General features: G+C 47.9%; 1 protein-coding gene across 1 annotated transcript in view; it reads right to left on the bottom strand.

Annotated features, from left to right (window-relative positions):
- Positions 1-2,513: 2,513 nt before the first annotated feature.
- Positions 2,514-18,892, bottom strand: part of ASB17 (ankyrin repeat and SOCS box containing 17) — a 194,293-nt gene continuing 177,914 nt past the window's right edge. The window contains exon 3 of the mRNA XM_085600137.1: positions 2,514-2,720. Coding sequence (XP_085456263.1) covers positions 2,514-2,720 — 207 coding nt within the window. The remainder of the gene's footprint in view (positions 2,721-18,892) is intronic.

The following is an 18,892-nucleotide window of genomic DNA, read 5'->3' as shown; positions in this document are numbered from 1 at the left end:
TCAGACTACTTAAGCTTCTGGTTAACTCTGAGTGGACGCATTTTGCTCTTTTACAATAAGCACATCCGTGAACATGATAGTTTAGTTCCCTTTAGTATCAGTGTTGCCTGATGCACAGTCCACATTCTAGCTTTATCAGTTCCTATCTCCTTCCATTGCAGTTGTAAATTCCTTTTGAATTGGACTGTTGCTATTTCACAGCATACCATATTGTGTTTCTGGACTCTTTAATAAGCTTTGCCCAGGAGGAAAATCAAACTTTATCATGTTTTATTTGCAGCACACTTGTAACAGTTTTATTTAAACATAGATGTGGTGTAATTTGGGTTTTAGTACCCAATATTTTATACTGTCATCCCTCTTCCCTTCCATTTTTCTTTCCTTTTTTCTTTCCTCCTTTCTTTCCTACTTCTTTTCCTTATTTCCTCTATTTTTGCCTTCTGTTTTCCCTATTCTGTCATTCTTTCTTTTCCTCTTTCGTTCCTTCTTTCTTTCTTTTTACATTTCCTTTTTCTTTCTTTCTTTCTTTCCTCCTTTACCTTTTCTCCCTCCTTCCTTTCATCTCGTCCTATTTTCTTTTTTGCCTTGGTTGTCTCTCATTCTTTCCTTTTTTCTTTTGTTCTTTCTTTTCTTTCTCTGTTGCCTTTTTTCCATTTTTTCCTATTGTCTTTCTTTTTCTTTTCATCTTTTCAGAGTTTTATATAGCGCGAACTAGACCCGCAGATATCGGGTATCAGAGCACTTTGGATAGCACCAGTTTCGTTACACAAGGACACATTCATTTTTGTTTGGCACGGGAAGATTAAGTGATTTGCCCAGAACCACAGGATGTTGAGCTTGGTTGCTGAGACTCGAAACCCAGTTCCCCAGCTTCGACATCGACCGCTCTAGCCGTAGGGCTGCATCCTCTTTCCTTTTTTGTATCTTTATTTCTTGCCTTCTTATCTTTTTTCATTCTTACTGTTTGCCTTCTTTACTTTTTACTTTCTTTTTACATTCTTTCTTTTTTCTTATTTGCCCATTTTCTTTTTTTCTTTCTTGCTTGCTTTCTCTTCTTTTCTTTGTTCTTTCTTTTTGCCTTGTTAGTTTTATTCTTTCTTTTTCTTTTTTCTTCCTTCTTTCTTTCTTTTTACAATCATTCTTACTTGCTTACTTTATTATTTTGCATTCTTTTTTCTTGTCTTCTTTCCTTTTTGACCTCTTTCTTTCTTTTTTGCGTTATTTTTTCTTTCTTGCCTTCATTCTTGCTGCCTTATTTCTTTCTTTCCTTCTTCCCTGATTTTCTTGCCTTACATTTTTTCTTACTTTCTTTCTTCCTTTTTCCTTTTTCCCTCCTTTCTTCCGTTTTGCCATTTTTCCTCACCGGTTTGTCTTCCTCCCTTTCTTCCTGTTTGGCTTTTTTCCTTTTTCCCCTTAATCTTTCCTTTGTTGTTGGCCTTCCTTCCTTATTTGTCTAACTTCCTTCATTCCCTTACGTTCTTCCCTTTTGTCTTGCCTTTCTTCTCAAAGGCAAGGCTAGCAGCCAATACCATCCTGTGGTGTTTTTAGGTCGGTGTTAGCCAAGACCTTTTGATTTTACTAAAAGTATGTTTAACATAGTTACTTAAAAGGGTTTCAGAAAGACTTTATCTATCAGTCTATGATTGTGTCATTCACATTTTTCTTCCACCTACTCCAGCATCCATCAAGGGGTAATGTTAGCCCACTTCAGTCACTGACTGGCTTTATTATGAGTCATGGCATGCTGCCCTTACACAAGGGGCATATCCACACACAGGGTAGTTCCTTTCAATGCCAGGTGTACGATGGTAATGTGTACTTTTTTGAGACCAGAAAAACACTTTTGCCTAATGCCAACTTTGTTTTAGATTTGATGAGAGCCCAGCAGCTTACCAAACAATAACATTTTGTAAAAGCCATGACAAAAGGCTGCCAGCCAATACCAGACCTATTGGCTGTGCCAATGCCTGTTTAGGTCTGGTGTTAGCCAAGACATTTTGATTTTATTTAAATATGTATCATAATACTTACATATAGGTCAATCCTTTGGTCTGTAGTTGTGTCATTCCCATTTGCTTTTGCACACTACAGTATATATCATGGGGCAATGGGTCAGCTTTCTAAAACCACTGGTTAACTTCACTTTTAGTGACTGCATTTTGCACTCTTACAAGGAGCACAGCCCCCCACAAGCTAGTTCCCCTCAGTGCCAGTGTTTTTGTTTATAATTACTTTAGTGTTGCCTTTGTGTTTAGAGCTAGGGAGTACTACGGTACTGTGTGCTTTGTTTGAGACCAAAAAACCTTTTATACCTGTTGCAAACTATTTTTCAAACCTGTTTTAAATAGCCAGGATTTAACACATGAATGACAGAATTCTTGGTTAACTTAGTGGTTCTTTATGCAAGAAATAAGAAGCATTTCGTAATCAGTTTATTGATGAATGACATTCTCAGCAGGTTAAAATGCAATTCTCTAAAAGGAATCCGAATGGACGACATACTGATTGGTACATCACTTTTCTAAGTTTAAATAGTGCTGAAGTAAAACTGGAACTGGCAGAATAAATATGCCATCTGGAAGCATATTGCTGGTAAGTAGTTTCTTCCTTATTGTCATTCTGCAAAGATGAAGGAGTTCACAAGTTGCCGCGTACCTTGCTGGAGGAATGTAATCTAACCAGTTGGAAATGATTGGATGTCGCCCAAAATGCTGTTGTCGCTAAACGAGATAACAATAATAATTAATTTTCAGGTTTTGGACACTAAATGAGACAAGAAAAAAAACACATCTCAACTGGCTTTTGCAAACGTTTGCTCATTTGATTACCATATTATTTTATACTATTAAAGCACTTTAATTAACTTTTTACTCATAAAAGTGAAGAAACATGCTCTGCAAAAACAGCGGGTGACATCCAACCAAAGCACGGACTAATCCGATAGATTAAAGTGAAAATCTTGGCTTTTAAGAGGTTTTGTGAATACTTATATGAAATCGGTTCTTCTTAAAACCCTTTGCCATTGGTTTGATATTTATTTTGTGTAGATGGGTAATGCGCATTTTATAAGTGTTATAGTACAGTGGTTGAACTTTTCTTAAGCAAATGTCTAAATGACCAGAACCGGGCGACACTGAGATTTCGGAAGTGTTTCTGGTGGGACTAGGGTGGCCACCCGACGACAGGCCATTATCAACATTTTTTACAGTCCTGAACTTTTAACCTACAAATCATTGCTTTCTGGTGCGGTAGTCTAATTAGTTCAATAAAAGCAAAAAAAAACAGCTACATCTATACTGCATTAGGCTAACACACAAAAGTCCATAATTGTATACATTGTTTGTGATGACCTGGAAGGAGGTGTTCACCCTATGTGGGACATCTGCCAGTTGCTATTGTGAGGACGAGGTCATCAGAGAAAACCGAATATACTGCCATTAATGTGTTATTCTGAGTTACCCGTTATATGCTGAAGGGATACCAGGGCATTGGAATCTCCTAGGACCCGATTCACAGAACTAACTTAAGACAAAATCCTAAACTTACTACCATTTTGGTATTCACAGAAGACACTTACTCATTTTGGTATTCACAGAAGGCACTCACTCATTTCGGTATTCACAGAAGTTAGGAGTCCTAACTTTAGGACTCCTAAATGCCTTCTGTGAATACCGAAAGTCTTAAAGTTAGGATTTTTCTCAGTTTAGGAGTAGTAAAGTTAGGACTCCTAACTTTGGGACGCCTAAATGCCTTCTGTGAAAACCGAAAAAGTTAGGACTCCTAACTTTGGGACTCCTAAATGCCTTCTGTGAATACAGAAATTTTTAAACTTAGGATTTTTCTCAGTTTAGGAGTAGTAAAATTAGGACTCCTAACTTTACTACTCCTAAACTGAGAAAAATCCTAACTTTAAGACTTTTGGTATTCACAGAAGGCATTTAGGAGTCCTAAAGTTAGGAGTTCTATATTTACTACTCCTAAACTGAGAAAAATCCTAACTTTAAGACTTTTGGTATACACAGAAGGCATTTACGAGTCCTAAAGTTAGGACTCCTAACTTCTGTGAATACCGAAATGAGTAAGTGCCTTCTGTGAATACCAAAATGATAGTAAGTTTAGGATTTTGTCTTAAGGTAGTTCTGTGAATCGGGCCCCTAGTCCGGAAAGTATCCCCACACCAAATAACCGGAAACACAAGCTCTGAGGAAGGAGGAATTAACCTGCGGTTACAGGTACACTGGGTTCTTCTCTGTGAGTCTCTCCCCCTTCTGTGATGGATAATGGGCCAGTTTCTGTTTCCTTTATTACCTACTTTAAGCAGGTGTTAAATGACAGCAGAGGTTGTGCTGCAGGTCAGATGTTGTAGTTTGGGGTGGGAGAAGGGCACCTCAGTGGTGCAGTGCAGTGCTGGTGGCAGTGTTATCTGCACCCCCGTGGTTTTGATGGGGGTGGGATAGATCGTGGGCCATCCTATATCTCTCCCCACCACCCTGCCTACCCCCCCCACCCCCAACAGTAGAAATAGGAAATAATAATCACTGCCAGCGTTTCAATGAAGCACCATAATTATTGGAGCTGTCTTGGTAGGCTGCAAAGATAGGTCCACAGTGGCACAACCTTTAGCTCTGGGTTACGTGCATGATTGGTGATTGCGTATGTGTGTTTGTGCAGACTACTGAGTGAATGAGTGTTAGAATGCGTCAAAGGGTGATGAATGGATGGACGAGTGAGTGCATGGATGAACGGATGGAGGAGTATCTGGATTAGTGACTGAATGAGTGAGTGTTATACACACGGTACAAATGATTGCAGGGCCGGCTTTAGTGCTGGTGGTGCCCCCCAATGACCACTGCCACCATGGATTCCCTCAATACCACCCTTTAACAGTTCCCCTCAAGTCTCCATAACTGCTTTCTCTCAGATGTATTTAGTTTTTATAGCGCCACTCATACCAGTGTAGGGTGTCAGAGCACTTTACATCACACACACTACAAAGAGACAATCAAGCATAGTTGTGTAAATTAGTGTATGGGAAATGTTACAAAAGACAGAGAACTACAAAGTGTAGGAGACACATGTCATCCATACTGGCAGAAAGTATAGTTTAATAGTGCTTAGTCTGGTGAAGCACAAACTCAGAAACCGAGCTGCACTGCAATCAGCCAAAACAAACTTGGGCTGCAAGGCAGGGTATGCAATAAACCAATCAGATTGCATCACTAACTCTTGCATTCCAACCCTGAGAGGGTGTCTGTATCGTCAGCTATCTATTCTCACTTCCCAGTGACTGATAACATTCAGTGAGGGCGGTACAAGTGGGCTGAGTGCACGGCATGCACAGTGCATCTGGCGGCCTCTGCATGCGCTGCGCAGAGGCCACAGAGTCAGGTTGCAGTTTTGACCATGTTGAGTCTTCGTTTCAAGGGCTTGTGCGTTTGAAGCTGTGGCTTGCTTATCATTTTCAGGGCCTGAAAAATGTGACACATCTGGGTACATTGGGGATTACATCTGCACCATCCTCTGCGTTCTGCGGCTGCTTGCCCTCCAGCAAAGGTAGTGAAACCGTAAAATAAAGAATTGTCCATGTGCAAGGTTGGTGCCCGGCTGGAACTCTAGCGCAGTTATTATCGCTGCCAGACACTGCAGCGTGACTCCAGTGCATACCCAACAAATGAAATCAAAAGTCGGTTCTTTTCTGCCATTTATTTTAATTGCAAACATTTAAAAAATGCGTGCCGACCAGATCTAGAGATCATTGTAGGCACTGGGCCCTTGTTGCTTATTGTTGTGTGAGTGCTTGCGATAGAGGTGGGTGAGCTGCTGAAAGTCCGAGCAGCATGCACGGGAGGCGAAGGCAAGGGAGAGTCATAGGGACGCAGGTTTGAATCCCTTGGTTCAGCAGCACCTTTGACTTCCGGCAAATCTGGATGTGCCTGGAAAAAAGTGTAACGGTCTGTGTAGTGTTTGCCAGAGTTGGACCCGACCACTGTTACGGGGGTCCCTGGCGATAGTTAATGAGCCCCCCCCATGAGCGTGCGCGCAGTGGACGTGCCCGACGTCCACACGGAAGGCACGTTACCAAGATAATAAATAGCCCGGGGTGCTGGGCGTGGTAGGCATTGCACTAGCCACTACCGTAACCCACGTGTGGTGTGGCATTATTTCTAGGCCCTGGGCCACGACTCTACACTGGCGACGAGGTGGTCTAGCCACCCCATCGAGTGCACCGCCGCCTCACGCCTTTGCCCAAGGAGCGGATCGACTCCCCTCCTCCTGAGGCCGTGCACCTGCCCATGATTGGCCCCAGCCGTCTCCAGGCTGTGTGCCCCCTGCTCAGCCCGGGCTGCCTGCCTCCCCCGCCTGGCCGAGCCCACTGCAGCCACCCCGGCCCCCAGCGACCATCTCCTACCTGCCCGGGAAGCTTCTGTCCCTGCGGAGCCGGCACCCGCGGAACTACGCGACCTGCCTGCCATTCCTCACGCTTCTCGCGTGCCATGCGAGGTCCGGACCTGCTGTTTCTCACGCATCTCGCGTGAGATTCGAATTCGACCGTTTTGAGGCCTCTGGTCGCTCCTCCTGCTCCACTGGACGCCCCTAGGCATCGAGGCAGCCCTAGGGACCCACACACGACGCCCGGAAGACTGGTGCACCTCCCCCAGAGGTGTGACGGTGAAGCCCTCCCTGTTCTGCTGCGCCCATCCTCAACGGTCATGGCCAACGTACCCCCCCTGGAGCCATTTGCTGTCACCGGCAACCCCCGTCGCAAGCCGCACAGTGGAAGAAGTGGGTGGAACGGCTGGAGAACTACTTTGTGGCAGCAGAAATCATGGCTGAGCGGCGACGTGCCATGCTTTTACACCTAGGAGGAGAAGCTATCCACAACATATCGAAGGACGTAACCGAGGCTGGCCCGCCCAGAACATATGCCACGTTGCGCGACGCCATTACGGCGTACTTTGAACCGTTCGCTATCGCCGACTATGAACGATTCCTACTCCGCCAAGCCTGCCAACTCCCGGAAGAGTCGGTAGACGTCTTTTACGCAAGGTTGAAGAAGCTAGCCAGCACGTGCACCCTCCCCGATGTGGACGACGAAATCCGCGCCCAATTCATCCAGGGCTGTGCGTCCTCGAAGCTGCGCGAGAGAGTGTTGGAGGCGGACAACATGCCCATGCGCGACATCCTCGTACTAGGGCGGTCAAAGGAGTTATCTAAGGCTAGAGCCGCGCACATGGAGCCAAAGCTGGCGGTCGCAATCAAGACAGAGCCAGTGTGCGCCCTCAAGACCGCCGCCGCCGAGAACCACACGAAGCAACCCAGGTGAAGAAACCCAAGACTGGCTCCAGCTCCCCCCGGCCGCGCCTGCACGTGGGGCGGAGGCGCGACACCCCACAGAGGAGCATGCCCGGCACAAGGCAAAGTATGCAGCACTTGTGGGAAAGCCAACCACTTCGCAAGTGTATGTCTGTCGGCACCCAAGAAGAAACAGAGTGGCCCACCCAGAACGGTAAGGCAGTTAGAGCCGCTACCCAGCACATCTACCAGCAGTGACATGGACGATGATGAAGCGGATGCAGCCTCCGTCCATGTCGTGCGAGTGCTTCACACCCTGGCAGCTACACCATCCGCAGAACCAATGTGCACGGTCAACGTGCGAGACCAAGCAGTGGCGGCCTTGATCGACACAGGCGCATCAATCAACCTGATGGTCGCCAGCGTATACCGGACACTAAGAAATGCCCCGGCACTCCATCCCACGAGGGTACAAGTATACGCCTACGGCACCAGTCGCCCGCTCCGCCTGTGCGGGATGTTCCGGACGGATCTGTCCCACGACGCCACTCACCTGCAAACCAAAATCTATGTGTCGCAAGAAGGATCGGGATTCCTGCTTGGTTGCCGAACAGCCCAAGACCTCGGGCTGATCCATTTCGCACTTACAGTCCAAGCCCGCAGCCTCGACCATCTAGTTCTAAAACACACGTCACTGTTCGAAGGGATCGGCTGTTTGAAGGGACCCGCCATCCACCTCCACATGGACAAATCGGTCGCCCCGGTAGCCCTCCGTCATCGACGCATTGCGTTCCACCTACGACCCAAGGTTAAAGCGGAGCTGCGGGTACTCGAGCGAGCTGGAATCATTGAAATGGTAAGCGGGCCCACCCTGTGGGTGTCACCCATTGTGGTGGCCAAGAAGCCGAAACAGCCAGATGCCGTGCGGATCTGCGTGGACATGCGCATCCCCAACCTCGCTATCAAGCGCGAGCGCCACCTGACGCCAACCATAGACGAAATAGTCGGAGAGCTGTCTGGGTCAAAGTGGTTCTCAAAGATGGACCTGAGGTCTGGATACCACCAGATTCCCCTACACCCTGATTCACGCCCGATTACTACTTTCTCCACGCACGCTGGCCTCTGGCGGTACACCCGGCTCAACTTTGGAATATCGAGTGCAGCGGAGGTGTTTCAAAATATCATCCAGAACGTCCTGCAAGGGCTCGACGGGGTCTTAAATGTCAGTGACGACCTTTTGGTCCACGCACCAACCTTGGACGAACACATCCAACGCCTCCAGGCAGTGTTTAACCGGCTTCAAGACCAAGGGTTGACCCTCCACCGAGAAAAATGTGACTTCCTACGAAAGGACATTAGTTTCTTTGGCTACAGGTTTTCCGACCAAGGAGTAGGCCCGGACCCAGAAAAGGTCAAGGACATTCACGCGGCCCCCGCCCCTACGTCAGTGACAGCAGTTCGCAGCTTCCTCAGGATGGTCACCTACTGTGGGAGGTTCATCAAGGATCTGTCTGACCTCACCGGCCCCCTCCGTGACCTCACAAAAGCGGCTGCCACCTGGGAGTGGGGTCCGGAACAGCAAGAGTCCTTCCAGAAGACCAAGGCGGCACTCTCAGCTGACACAACTTTAGCCTACTTCGATCCCCGGAATGAATCACAACTCGTGGTGGATGCCAGCCCGACAGGCCTAGGGGCCGTGCTAACCCAACAACAGGCATGCGGAGAATGGGCCCCCATCGCATATGCAAGCAGAACCCTCACACCAACGGAACAGCGGTACTCGCAGATTGAATGAGGGGCCATCGCCATCCTGTGGGGTGCCGGCACTTCCACATCTATCTATATGGGCACCCTTTTGTGGTAATCACAGATCACAAACCTCTAGTCCCGCTGTTCCAAGGTTCCTCCTCACGTCCTCCTCCTCGGATCAAAAAATGGGTGCTCCAGCTCCAGTAATTCCAGCTCACCGTGGAGTATCGACCGGGCACCCGAAACCCAGCCGACTTCTTGGCGAGACACGCCCGCCCAGCCACTGACTCGGAAGCTGCAGAAGCCGCGGCCACGGAGGAGTATGTCAGGATGATCGTAGAAAGGTCACGGCCTCTGCCAATCTCCTTGGAGGAAGAGGCGCGAGCCACCAAAGATGACGACTGCCTACAGATCGCCATCCAAGCCGTCACGTCAGGCAACTGGAAGCCATTCCAAAGCCCATCGTCATTCCGCACACCTGGTGCCCAAGCGACGCTTAAGGCGCTCCATCAAGTCCGGAACGAACTGTCCGTATCTCAGGAAGGATGCCTCCTGAGAGGCCCCCGCCTGGTGCTACCTGACTGTCTCACCCAACAGGCAGCCCTACTGGCGCATGGCGCGCACTAAGGCATTGTATAGTCAAAGAACTGCCTTCGGAGCAAGCTCTGGTTCCCCGGCCTCGATAAAATAGTGGAAACAATCATCCAGCGATGTCTGGTGTGTTTAGCGACCAGCTTACCCAACCCTCCGGCGCCAGTGATCACTGAGGAAGGACCAACGTCTCCATGGGTGCGAGCCTGCGCAGATTTCGGCAGTCTCCCCGGGGGAAGTACATGCTGGTGGTGGTGGATGGCTTCTCACGGTACCCCGAGGTGGAGTTCCTGTCCTCGACTGCCGCCTCCGAGGTAGTTCCCAAGCTGGAAAAGATAATCGCCACCCATGGCCTCATTGGGGAACTGCGCACGGACAATGGTCCCCCTTTCAATGGCGCTGAGTTAGCAGATTACCTGCAGTCCCACCGTATCAAGCACCGACGCATAACCCCCAGGTGGCCTCAAGCTAACGGGGAAGTCGAGAGGCTAATGAGAACCCTAAACAAGACCATTCAGATCGCACTGGTGGACGGCCAGGGCATAGAGCTAGCCCTCTATCAATTTCTACGTGAATACAGGCTGACGCCCCACTGCAAAACGGAGGTTCCTCCAAGCCGCCTCTGCTTTGGCAGAACAGTCACAGATACCATCCCACACCATCCCATGTGGGCGACATCACCAACCCCGCCTAACCGGTCAATGGAACACAGAACAAAAACTAATCGCGAAGCATCCCGGAAGAGGAGAGCCGCCGACAGCTACATCCAAGTTGGAGACCGAGTGCTCGTGAAAGACCGCCACCCAGGTGGAAAGTTCCGCCTGCCCTTCGAGCTAGACCCTTGGACGGTCACGAGGATCAACGGAACGCTGATCACAGCGATCAGGAACGGGAAGAGGTCACAAGAAATGTGTCATTCTTTAAGAAAGTCCCAGATGAAGGAGAGGAAGAGTTTCCCGAGTCAGAAGGCTACCGCCCAGCGGCATCCCCGAGTCCTCGAGAAGCCACAGAAGAAGAGACAGCCACGGAAGGAAGGACCCCACGCAGAACAGAAAACGCAGAGAGCACCTCAACCACACCAGCCCAAGGAAATCTGGAGTCGCAAAGGACACAGAGCCACCTAGGTGTGGCGGATACAGACTGTTCGGAGGACATGTTTCCAACCCCTCCAGAAGGCCGCAGCCAGAGCAGGTACCATCTACGCCCATGTCCGCAGCCATCCCAGAGGTACAGAGATTTTGTGGCCCGCTGTCCACTCCCGATGCGGAGGTGAACTGTGCCTCCGCCAAGACCAAGTAAGACTGTTCTTTTTGTTTGTTCAGGAAACCTGCAGAGACTGAGTTTGAGACTTTAAAGATGCTTTGTCGCTAGGCCTCATGTTTGTAAAGTTTTACATTTGTGGGTAAAGGAGGAATGTAGTGTGGGACCCGACCACTGTTACGGGGGTCCCTGGCGATAGTTAATGAGCCCCCCCCTTGAGCGTGCGCGCAGTGGACGTGCCCGACGTCCACACGGAAGGCACGTTACCAAGATAATAAATAGCCCGGGGTGCTGGGCATGGTAGGCATTGCACTAGCCACTACCGTAACCCACGAGTGGTGTGGCATTATTTCTAGGCCCTGGGCCACGACTCTACAGTCTGTGTCTGCCTTTTGGGAATTGCTTCTCTGTCTGTCCACACCAGGGTTCGCACCATGTAAAACGGCAATAAATAAAATGTGGATTCTGCTTGTCACCCCTTCACTAATCTTATGCCCCATGGGTTAAAGACAAAGTGTTAACTTTTGATGTCAGAAAGAAATGCATATCTAATTATAATTGGTGAGTTGCAGAGTGTGAAAGTGGAGAACCTGGGGCCAATCCTGGCTTTCATGCGTGACCAAATGGGGTGATCATAGGTAAATACTTAATTTCACTGAGCGAATCGCCTTTTTTGTTCATTTTCACTTTGAGAGCACCTTCAAAAACACGAATTCATAATGTGCGCTGCACAAAATTCATGACAGTGGTGGCATTCAATCTCAAGCTCTTGCTTGAGCAAACAACAGGCATTCCATAGAAAGTGATCACAACGGGGTGTCAGGCGTACATTTAAATTGGACTTTGTGTGGCACAGTAACTTGGGGGCCTCAAGTCAAGGAATTGAAGATACACCTGCCACATGGCAGCACAACAACGATCCCACTCTATCGCACTCACCAGGAGCTAAGAGGGTGACATAAGCATGGTGCAGAGCAGCACGTCCAAAGCCAACAATCACCAGTGGGGCACATTGGGAGAAGCACTAGCGATCGGGTACTCAGCTGCAGGGCCACCAGAGGTCCTACTGACATGCACTTTAGGGGGTGACGTGGATGCAAACCACAGACATCACTCCACTTCATGCCCATTTACCATAGTCATAGCAGCCTTAATGGTGAAAACCAAAACAGTGTCAAGTATGTTTAGGGTATAATTCTATTGACATCTGGGTTGCAAGGACTGAATTACAAGAACTTCTCAGTACAAGGCTGGTCCCAGGACATGCTTTCCTTTTCCTTCCTTCGCTGATACACCTCTTCCTCCCTCCCAGCTAACCCCTTTGTCCTTTCCCCAGCCTTTACCTGATCAGAACTTTTGATGAGGGTCCCCTGTTGCCTTTCTGATGTTAACATTAGAGATACACAACGTCTCCCACTACCCGCTACACTGCTGTTCAAAATTTGAGACAGAGCAACAAAACACATGTAAGGTGAGCTGCATAACAAACATGGAGGCAAGGTAGTCAGGGGGAAGGTCACATGCAGTTGGAACAACCTGAAACCTATTTGAAGTCCCTGCCACACTTCGATGCCATATTGTACCTCTGTAACGGTGCACTGTGCCATCCTATAACTCAGAGAGTCCAGCACAGGTCTTCTATCAACCATCCTGCTAGGAACAAGTCGCTCATTGTCTCTCTCGCTCTCTAATCTTGCACCCCCTCTGCGCTTTTTAAGAATCTGGTGTTCCTGTTTTCCTGGGGTGTGGTCCAGATAGTAGGATGTCGTAGAAAGGAAAAAGGCGGGATTAACCTTGCTTTCTTCCGGCCACAGTTGCAAGTGTTGTAGCACTGTTTCCCAGTAGAGTAAAACTGCACCTCTTGTGCTAGTCCTAGCCCTGTCCATGTGATATCAGGGACTGTAGATTCCAATTAGACCTCATACACAAACCATTTACTTCTTTTTCGACTGGCTTAAGGTTAGAACCTTTTCTCAAAATAAATTCATATACCAGCGCTGTGCCATCCCCTGCGCTCCCTGACTTTGCCGGGGTCCCCCCTATCCTGCCCTGCCACTGACGTGTGGCCTGCCCTTCCAGCTGCCCTGCCCTGAGCTGGCGCCCCCCTGGGGGTATAGGAAGGCGCTGGGCATCGATCAAATTGCCCCCTCTCAAGCTGCAGGCCGGGGCTCAACTTCCCCCGCCGGGGGGGCATTAAAATTATCTCACCGTTGCGGCCCTGTGCCGTGAAGACCGCCCCCGCCATTCCCGGGGCCCAAGGAGAAGACCGGGGCCCTACCGTTGCCATCGCAGCCTGACCAACGCGGCCCTCAGTAAGGAGAGGGCTGCCGGAATTCGGCGAAGGCCTCGCTAGGCCTCGAAGCCGGCACCTGGCATCGTGACGTGACGGGGGCGGACTGCTCGACGCCGCCCCCGCCGCCTTCTGAGAGGGTAGAGGCCGCGCCCCCGCAGGCCACGCTGCCATCGGCGACCGCGGGCGCGCCTCCGCCACAGTCCTCCTCGCTGGTCTCCGGGCCCCCGGAGCCCTCGGAGGGCCCGGAGCCAACCCCTCACGGAGCGGGGCTCCCAGGCCGACCGGGAGACCCGCCGGGGGCCCCACAAACCCTCGCTGTTTGGACGGCCCCGTAGGGCCCCTCACCAAGCTTCCTCCCCTCGACCCGGACATCGCCGGGAGGCCCAGGCGGGTCGGGGCTCCAAGGAGCGCGAGCCCCCGCCCAGCCGGAGACCGCCGCAAGGGCCCCGCGAGGGGCCGAAGATTAAGGTAACCCTCTGGGGAGGCGGGCGTAACGCCAAGGAGAGGCCCTGGACTTGCCCCTCCCCAGGGGGAGGGAGAAAACCGGCCCGTGGCCGAGTCAACGCTTGCCCCGCGAGGGGCTGAGTGAATGCATAGCGAGAGGAGTGTTTTGGGGACATAAGGAGAGACTGCTCACACCACCAGACAGAAGGCCTCATTTCGATTTAATTGTGGAGCACCTGTCTCGCAGGCCCTGTTTAATGCCCTAAGGAGAGGCCAGGGTTCAGGCCCTACTGGATGCTTTAATTGAATGCCAAGTTTAATGCCCTGAGGAAATACCAGGCTCAATGCCTTAATGAAATGCTGAGTGGAATGCTTTACTTAAAGGCTATGTGCAGCGCTTGGATTATTTGCCATGTTTAGCGCTTTGATTGCGTGCCATGTCTAGCGCTTTGATTCTGCTATGTTTAGCGCTTTGTTCTCGTGCCATGACTAGGGCTGTGATTTCTTGCTATGTGTAGCGCTTTGATTACATGCCATATTTAGGCCTCTAATGAAATGCTATGTGGAGCGCTTCAGTGAAATGCTTTAATGAAATGCCCGGTCTAGTGTCTTAATGAAATGTTCAAATGAAACGGTTTAATGCAATGCTTTGAGAACCTGACGTTGATCTAGATAAAGCTTATTGGTTTTTACTCAACCTCACTGGTGTGGTGTCAATCATTGCGTGCGCTTCCTGTCTCAGTGGATGTGTGTGCTGTATGGTCACTTTACACGTAAGCCTTTGGGCGCCTACCTGCTCGCGCCAAGCTACCCCCCTAGGGCCTAGCGACCCCAGGTCCTGCAGCAACCATCTTGGAATGTTATTGCACATAGTGTATCGCTACTTTACCATTCCAGGATAGCCATCACTTTTATAATACATTTAGTGGCCATCTTGTTTTGTCCTAGTTTTAATAGTGTGAGCTCGGTCTACCCTGTGTGCTCTATTTAAGGCTTGTTATCTGCTGTTGACCATGCCAAGTAAAATGGGTATGAACGTTTTTTCTTTTGGTTTAGATGATTACTGACAATGCAACCTATGATGTTTTTAGATTTCGATTATTATGAGTTCCTTAGCAGGCATGTGACTAGCCTGTTGCAGTAGTTTAGTTTACTCTAACTATTGTGAAGTTTGGTGTAAGTTGATGGTTTGTTTACCAGACCATACCCTTGTAACTTACCTTTGAAGGATAATGTCAGGGGGCATTTCCCATCCTTTAATGCTAACTCAATGATTTGTGATTGTTTAGCTTGAAGGAATTGGGTATATATCATACAACTATGCAGAATATGCATTGGTAAATCCAGTGGGTTTGGTTTTATTATTGTTATTATTATTAATAATCATTTATAAAGCGCAGCGTTTATCTGGTAGGCATCTTGATGCTATTAGCTTAGCCAAATAGCATATATGCATGCCTGACGTTGCTTGCTTTGTTACATTAACGCACGTCCTATTAGCTTTGCCAATGCTTGTTCTTCAAACATTTCCTCAGCATCTCCACCACATGACATTTTCACATCTCACCTGCACAATGATGTGTGGAAACATATATGACACCTTGTCGTTCACGAAAGCCATAACTAGTGAACGGATGTATGAAACATAACTAAATGCAGGATACGTGAGGAAGTGAGGATTTAATTACCAGTTTACTCTTCTATAAACACCAGATGGATTTTATGAGTGAGTAGAAACCGATGATGTGTCACAAAAGGCGCATCTAAGTCATGCACAGGACCTGGGGAAAAAATGTTATTGTAACTGACGTGCTAATGTACATTTACAGCAGTTTGTAGCTCATAAACACTTGTTCACACACTCCAGAAAGTCCAAGACAGCATCTGTTGGAACATTTTTAGGCATGGTGCATGTAATGCGTCGATCGACAACTGCAGTAGTTGACATGCCAAAAAAAAGCCACATTATCCCCATTTCACAAACCATGTAACAATCAGTTATTTCGAACACATTTCGACATTTATCGGATCCTTGGACTTTCTGCCACACGCACAATCAGCATTCCCTCTAGATCAGACTCATTATCTCCAGTATCCAAAATCAGAATAATAATAGAACCAATTATGATTTAATCTCAAGGGCTCTAGAGGGGAAGCTAGCAGAAAAGATTCTCCTGAAGGAGAAAAATCAGCAAGCTGTTGCAGCTGCCCTGGGAGCTTGTTCCATGGTTGTGGGCCCAACACTCTGAAAGGCACACCAAGTATTCTTGGGATGAGAGATTGCAGCCGGAGAGGGAGAGGGAGAGAGAGCAGCAGACCGAAGACGACTTGGAGGAGGTAACAGGTAATAAGCACATGCACGAAAGTATCCCAATCCGATAGAAGGCCCATTGATCAAAACAGTGTCACCTTTGTATCACAGTGAGCCAGTTGAATGGGCCTTTAGGCCTCAGAGATATGGGTGTATTTGCAGCGACCATAAAAAAGCCTTTTCTGCCATATTCTGAATCCTCTGATACTTACTCACAAGACCTTTCGGCAGGGCCAGGTAGACGCGGTTACCATAGTCTAAATGGCCAAGATCATGGGGCCAACTACTTGGGCACGTTTATCCTGTGGAGGAAAGTGGAGCACCTTGCTCAGCAGCCTAAGAAGGTTGACCACACACACACTAATCTGGTAATTAAAAGACAGTTCCTGGTCCATTCATGCCCCCAATGTTGTGAGTAAGTCAGTTGATGTAAGGTGAATACCTGAAGAGGCTGACCATAGACTCTCTCTTAGTCCACACTGCCCGGTCCTCTTCAGTCACTTAGATCTATGACTTATCTCAATGTCCAATGCATCCGATGCTCTCAGCAGCAATACGATCAAGCCTCAACATTAGTTTTGTTCCATTTGCCTCTGAAAGCGACTAGAAGCCAAAGGACCTGAGCAGTTTCCCCAGAGGCTGGCCAAAGATAGAATAGTTAAAACAGCGGACCCCTTGGAATTCCACGTTCAGTGTTCATCACCATGAACCTAAAAGACAGTAGGGTCACTGTCTGTGCGCATTCGCTACACAAACTACTTGAATCAGTCTAAGGCCAGACCAGAGAGTCTTGCTAAAGCAGCACGGTCAATCAAGATGAAATGACTGCGTGAATAAAAGGCGGCAAAGACGTCCAGGAGAAGCAGTCCAGTTGGGGGCCTCGGTCTCTTGTACTTCCTAGCTCTTCAAGGGTGGCCAGGCGGACAATCTCTGTGCTATGTCTGACTCAAAATCCTGCTTGGGTCCAATCGTAGGTCTCCTGTAGTTGCAGAATGCCTGAGTGCTATTTCACAAGGTGTTGAGCTATGATTTTAGAGAGGGTGGAGTGAAGAGTAGATGGGTCTATAGCTCTTCACATCCCCTTGAAAGATAATTAGCCTTTTTAAAAGGGGTTGAACTTGAAACCTACCTTTCTAGGCTTAATTATGCTTACTGAAAACATAGGTACCGCCAAACTACAGCCTTCGGTGACAAATGGAAAAGTCTAAAATCTAAACCAAACACTTAAGCTGACACCTCAAGAAACTCTAGATAGGACCGAATTTACATGAAAAGTAGAAATGTTCCATTCACAAGTCAATAATCCTGAAATATTACTTTGTGAAATTGGGTCCGAAAGGGAGGACAATGGTGAGACAAAAAAGGTTGCCTCAATCCTATGAACAAGCCAAAACTATCAATATGGGAAATGAACGTTTAAATTCACAATAAAAGAGCATAGAGGGCATCAATCAGCCAATCCAATTTATCATTCAAATAATTTTCGTCTTCTGTATTCCAGTAGTCAAGCAAAGGTCATTAACCTCCAACATATTTAAGATGTCCAGCCAATGTATTTAATTCCTCTTGATTTAGGAACTCTTTCAGGACTAGCCTCAATTTACATTCTACTTGTACAAAATAGGTCTTGCCTTTGGAGGTCTTGTTTTTACATTTCTCATGTCATATTGTGCCAGAGCAACTACTAGTAGATGGATTTTATGGATTCATGAATAATGAATAGAGATTTCTAAAGTGCACTGGTACCCATGAAAGACTATCATAGGGCTGAGTGGATGCTACTTGGAGCTATGAAATTAGGTGGTGGTGAAAAGCCATGTTCACAGCCTCTTTCTGAACTGGCATGAGATGAAGGTGCTCTGGGAGTGAATTCCAGGGTTTAGATGCCAGGAAAGAACAGGCGCAAACATCAGAGTGCATGTGGGAGATTCAAGAAACCGAGGTCAGGTTTGTAGAGGAGCTGCAGAAAGACCTAGTGGGACAGTAAGCGTGGAATTTACATCTCAAGCAGGTGGGAACAACCTATTGAAAGGCACGATGAACCGAACAGAGGGATTTAAAGATGAGGCATTTCTGAATTGGAAGCCAGTGAAAAGAGGTGGACAATCAGGCAGCAGAGTTTGGACGACCGGACACCTTCAGAGCAGGGAACCTGACATATACTGCCAAGATAGATGACATTTCCATAGTCGAGGAATGATATTAACCCTGCTTGCAATAGGGTCTTCTAGTAGGTGCCAGGGAGAAATGGGAAGTTTTTCTTAAGTATTTTCAGCACGGAAAAGCAAATTACAGCAACTTGGCTCAACTTATACCTTTTTGGTGTGAAATCAAGAGTGCATTTCCAATATTGATAGTTTTGGCTTAATCTGCTAAATAATAAATCTACTCAATAGCCTTTGTAGCCTTGCTGGCTCTGTAGGATACGTTCCCTTATGGTCATGCATCTGAAGATAATTTTTATGAAGGAAACCATTAAAATCTGAAGTAACTAAACCACAGCTGTTTTTTGTAAATTGTTTGCTGTGTTAATAGTATGGGAAAAAAAATCCCTTTCTCAACCGAAACATGTCTCATATTGTCACAGTCACTCTTGGACCGCAGGGACTATAAACAATCATGTGCTGAGGCCATCTGCAAAAATAAAAACGTCTTACCCCTTGCTCCACACTTATGGGCATATTTACTAATATGTGGCCAATGTAACGCAGTAATAGAACTTGCTAGGCTGCGTCAAATGGAGAGGACAGGAATGTGCAGCATCTACTAAGATGCTCTCCCTCTGCGCTGATGCACCACAGTGCAAGGGTGCCTGTGTTACAGCCAGGATTGCTTATGAGCAGGAAAATGCCCTTTCCTGCACAGAAGCAATCCTCTGAGGCATTTTCCTCTATGTGTGCTGCAGAATACTGCACACGTAGAAAGGGGTAATTACAAGAAGATGTCAACAT

This window comes from Triturus cristatus, chromosome 4_2 (assembly GCF_964204655.1).
Source record: "Triturus cristatus chromosome 4_2, aTriCri1.1, whole genome shotgun sequence".
In the NCBI taxonomy this organism is placed as follows: Eukaryota; Metazoa; Chordata; class Amphibia; order Caudata; family Salamandridae; genus Triturus; species Triturus cristatus.
The sequence above is the reverse complement of the archived record's forward strand: the minus strand, read 5'-3'. Positions and strand labels throughout refer to the sequence as shown.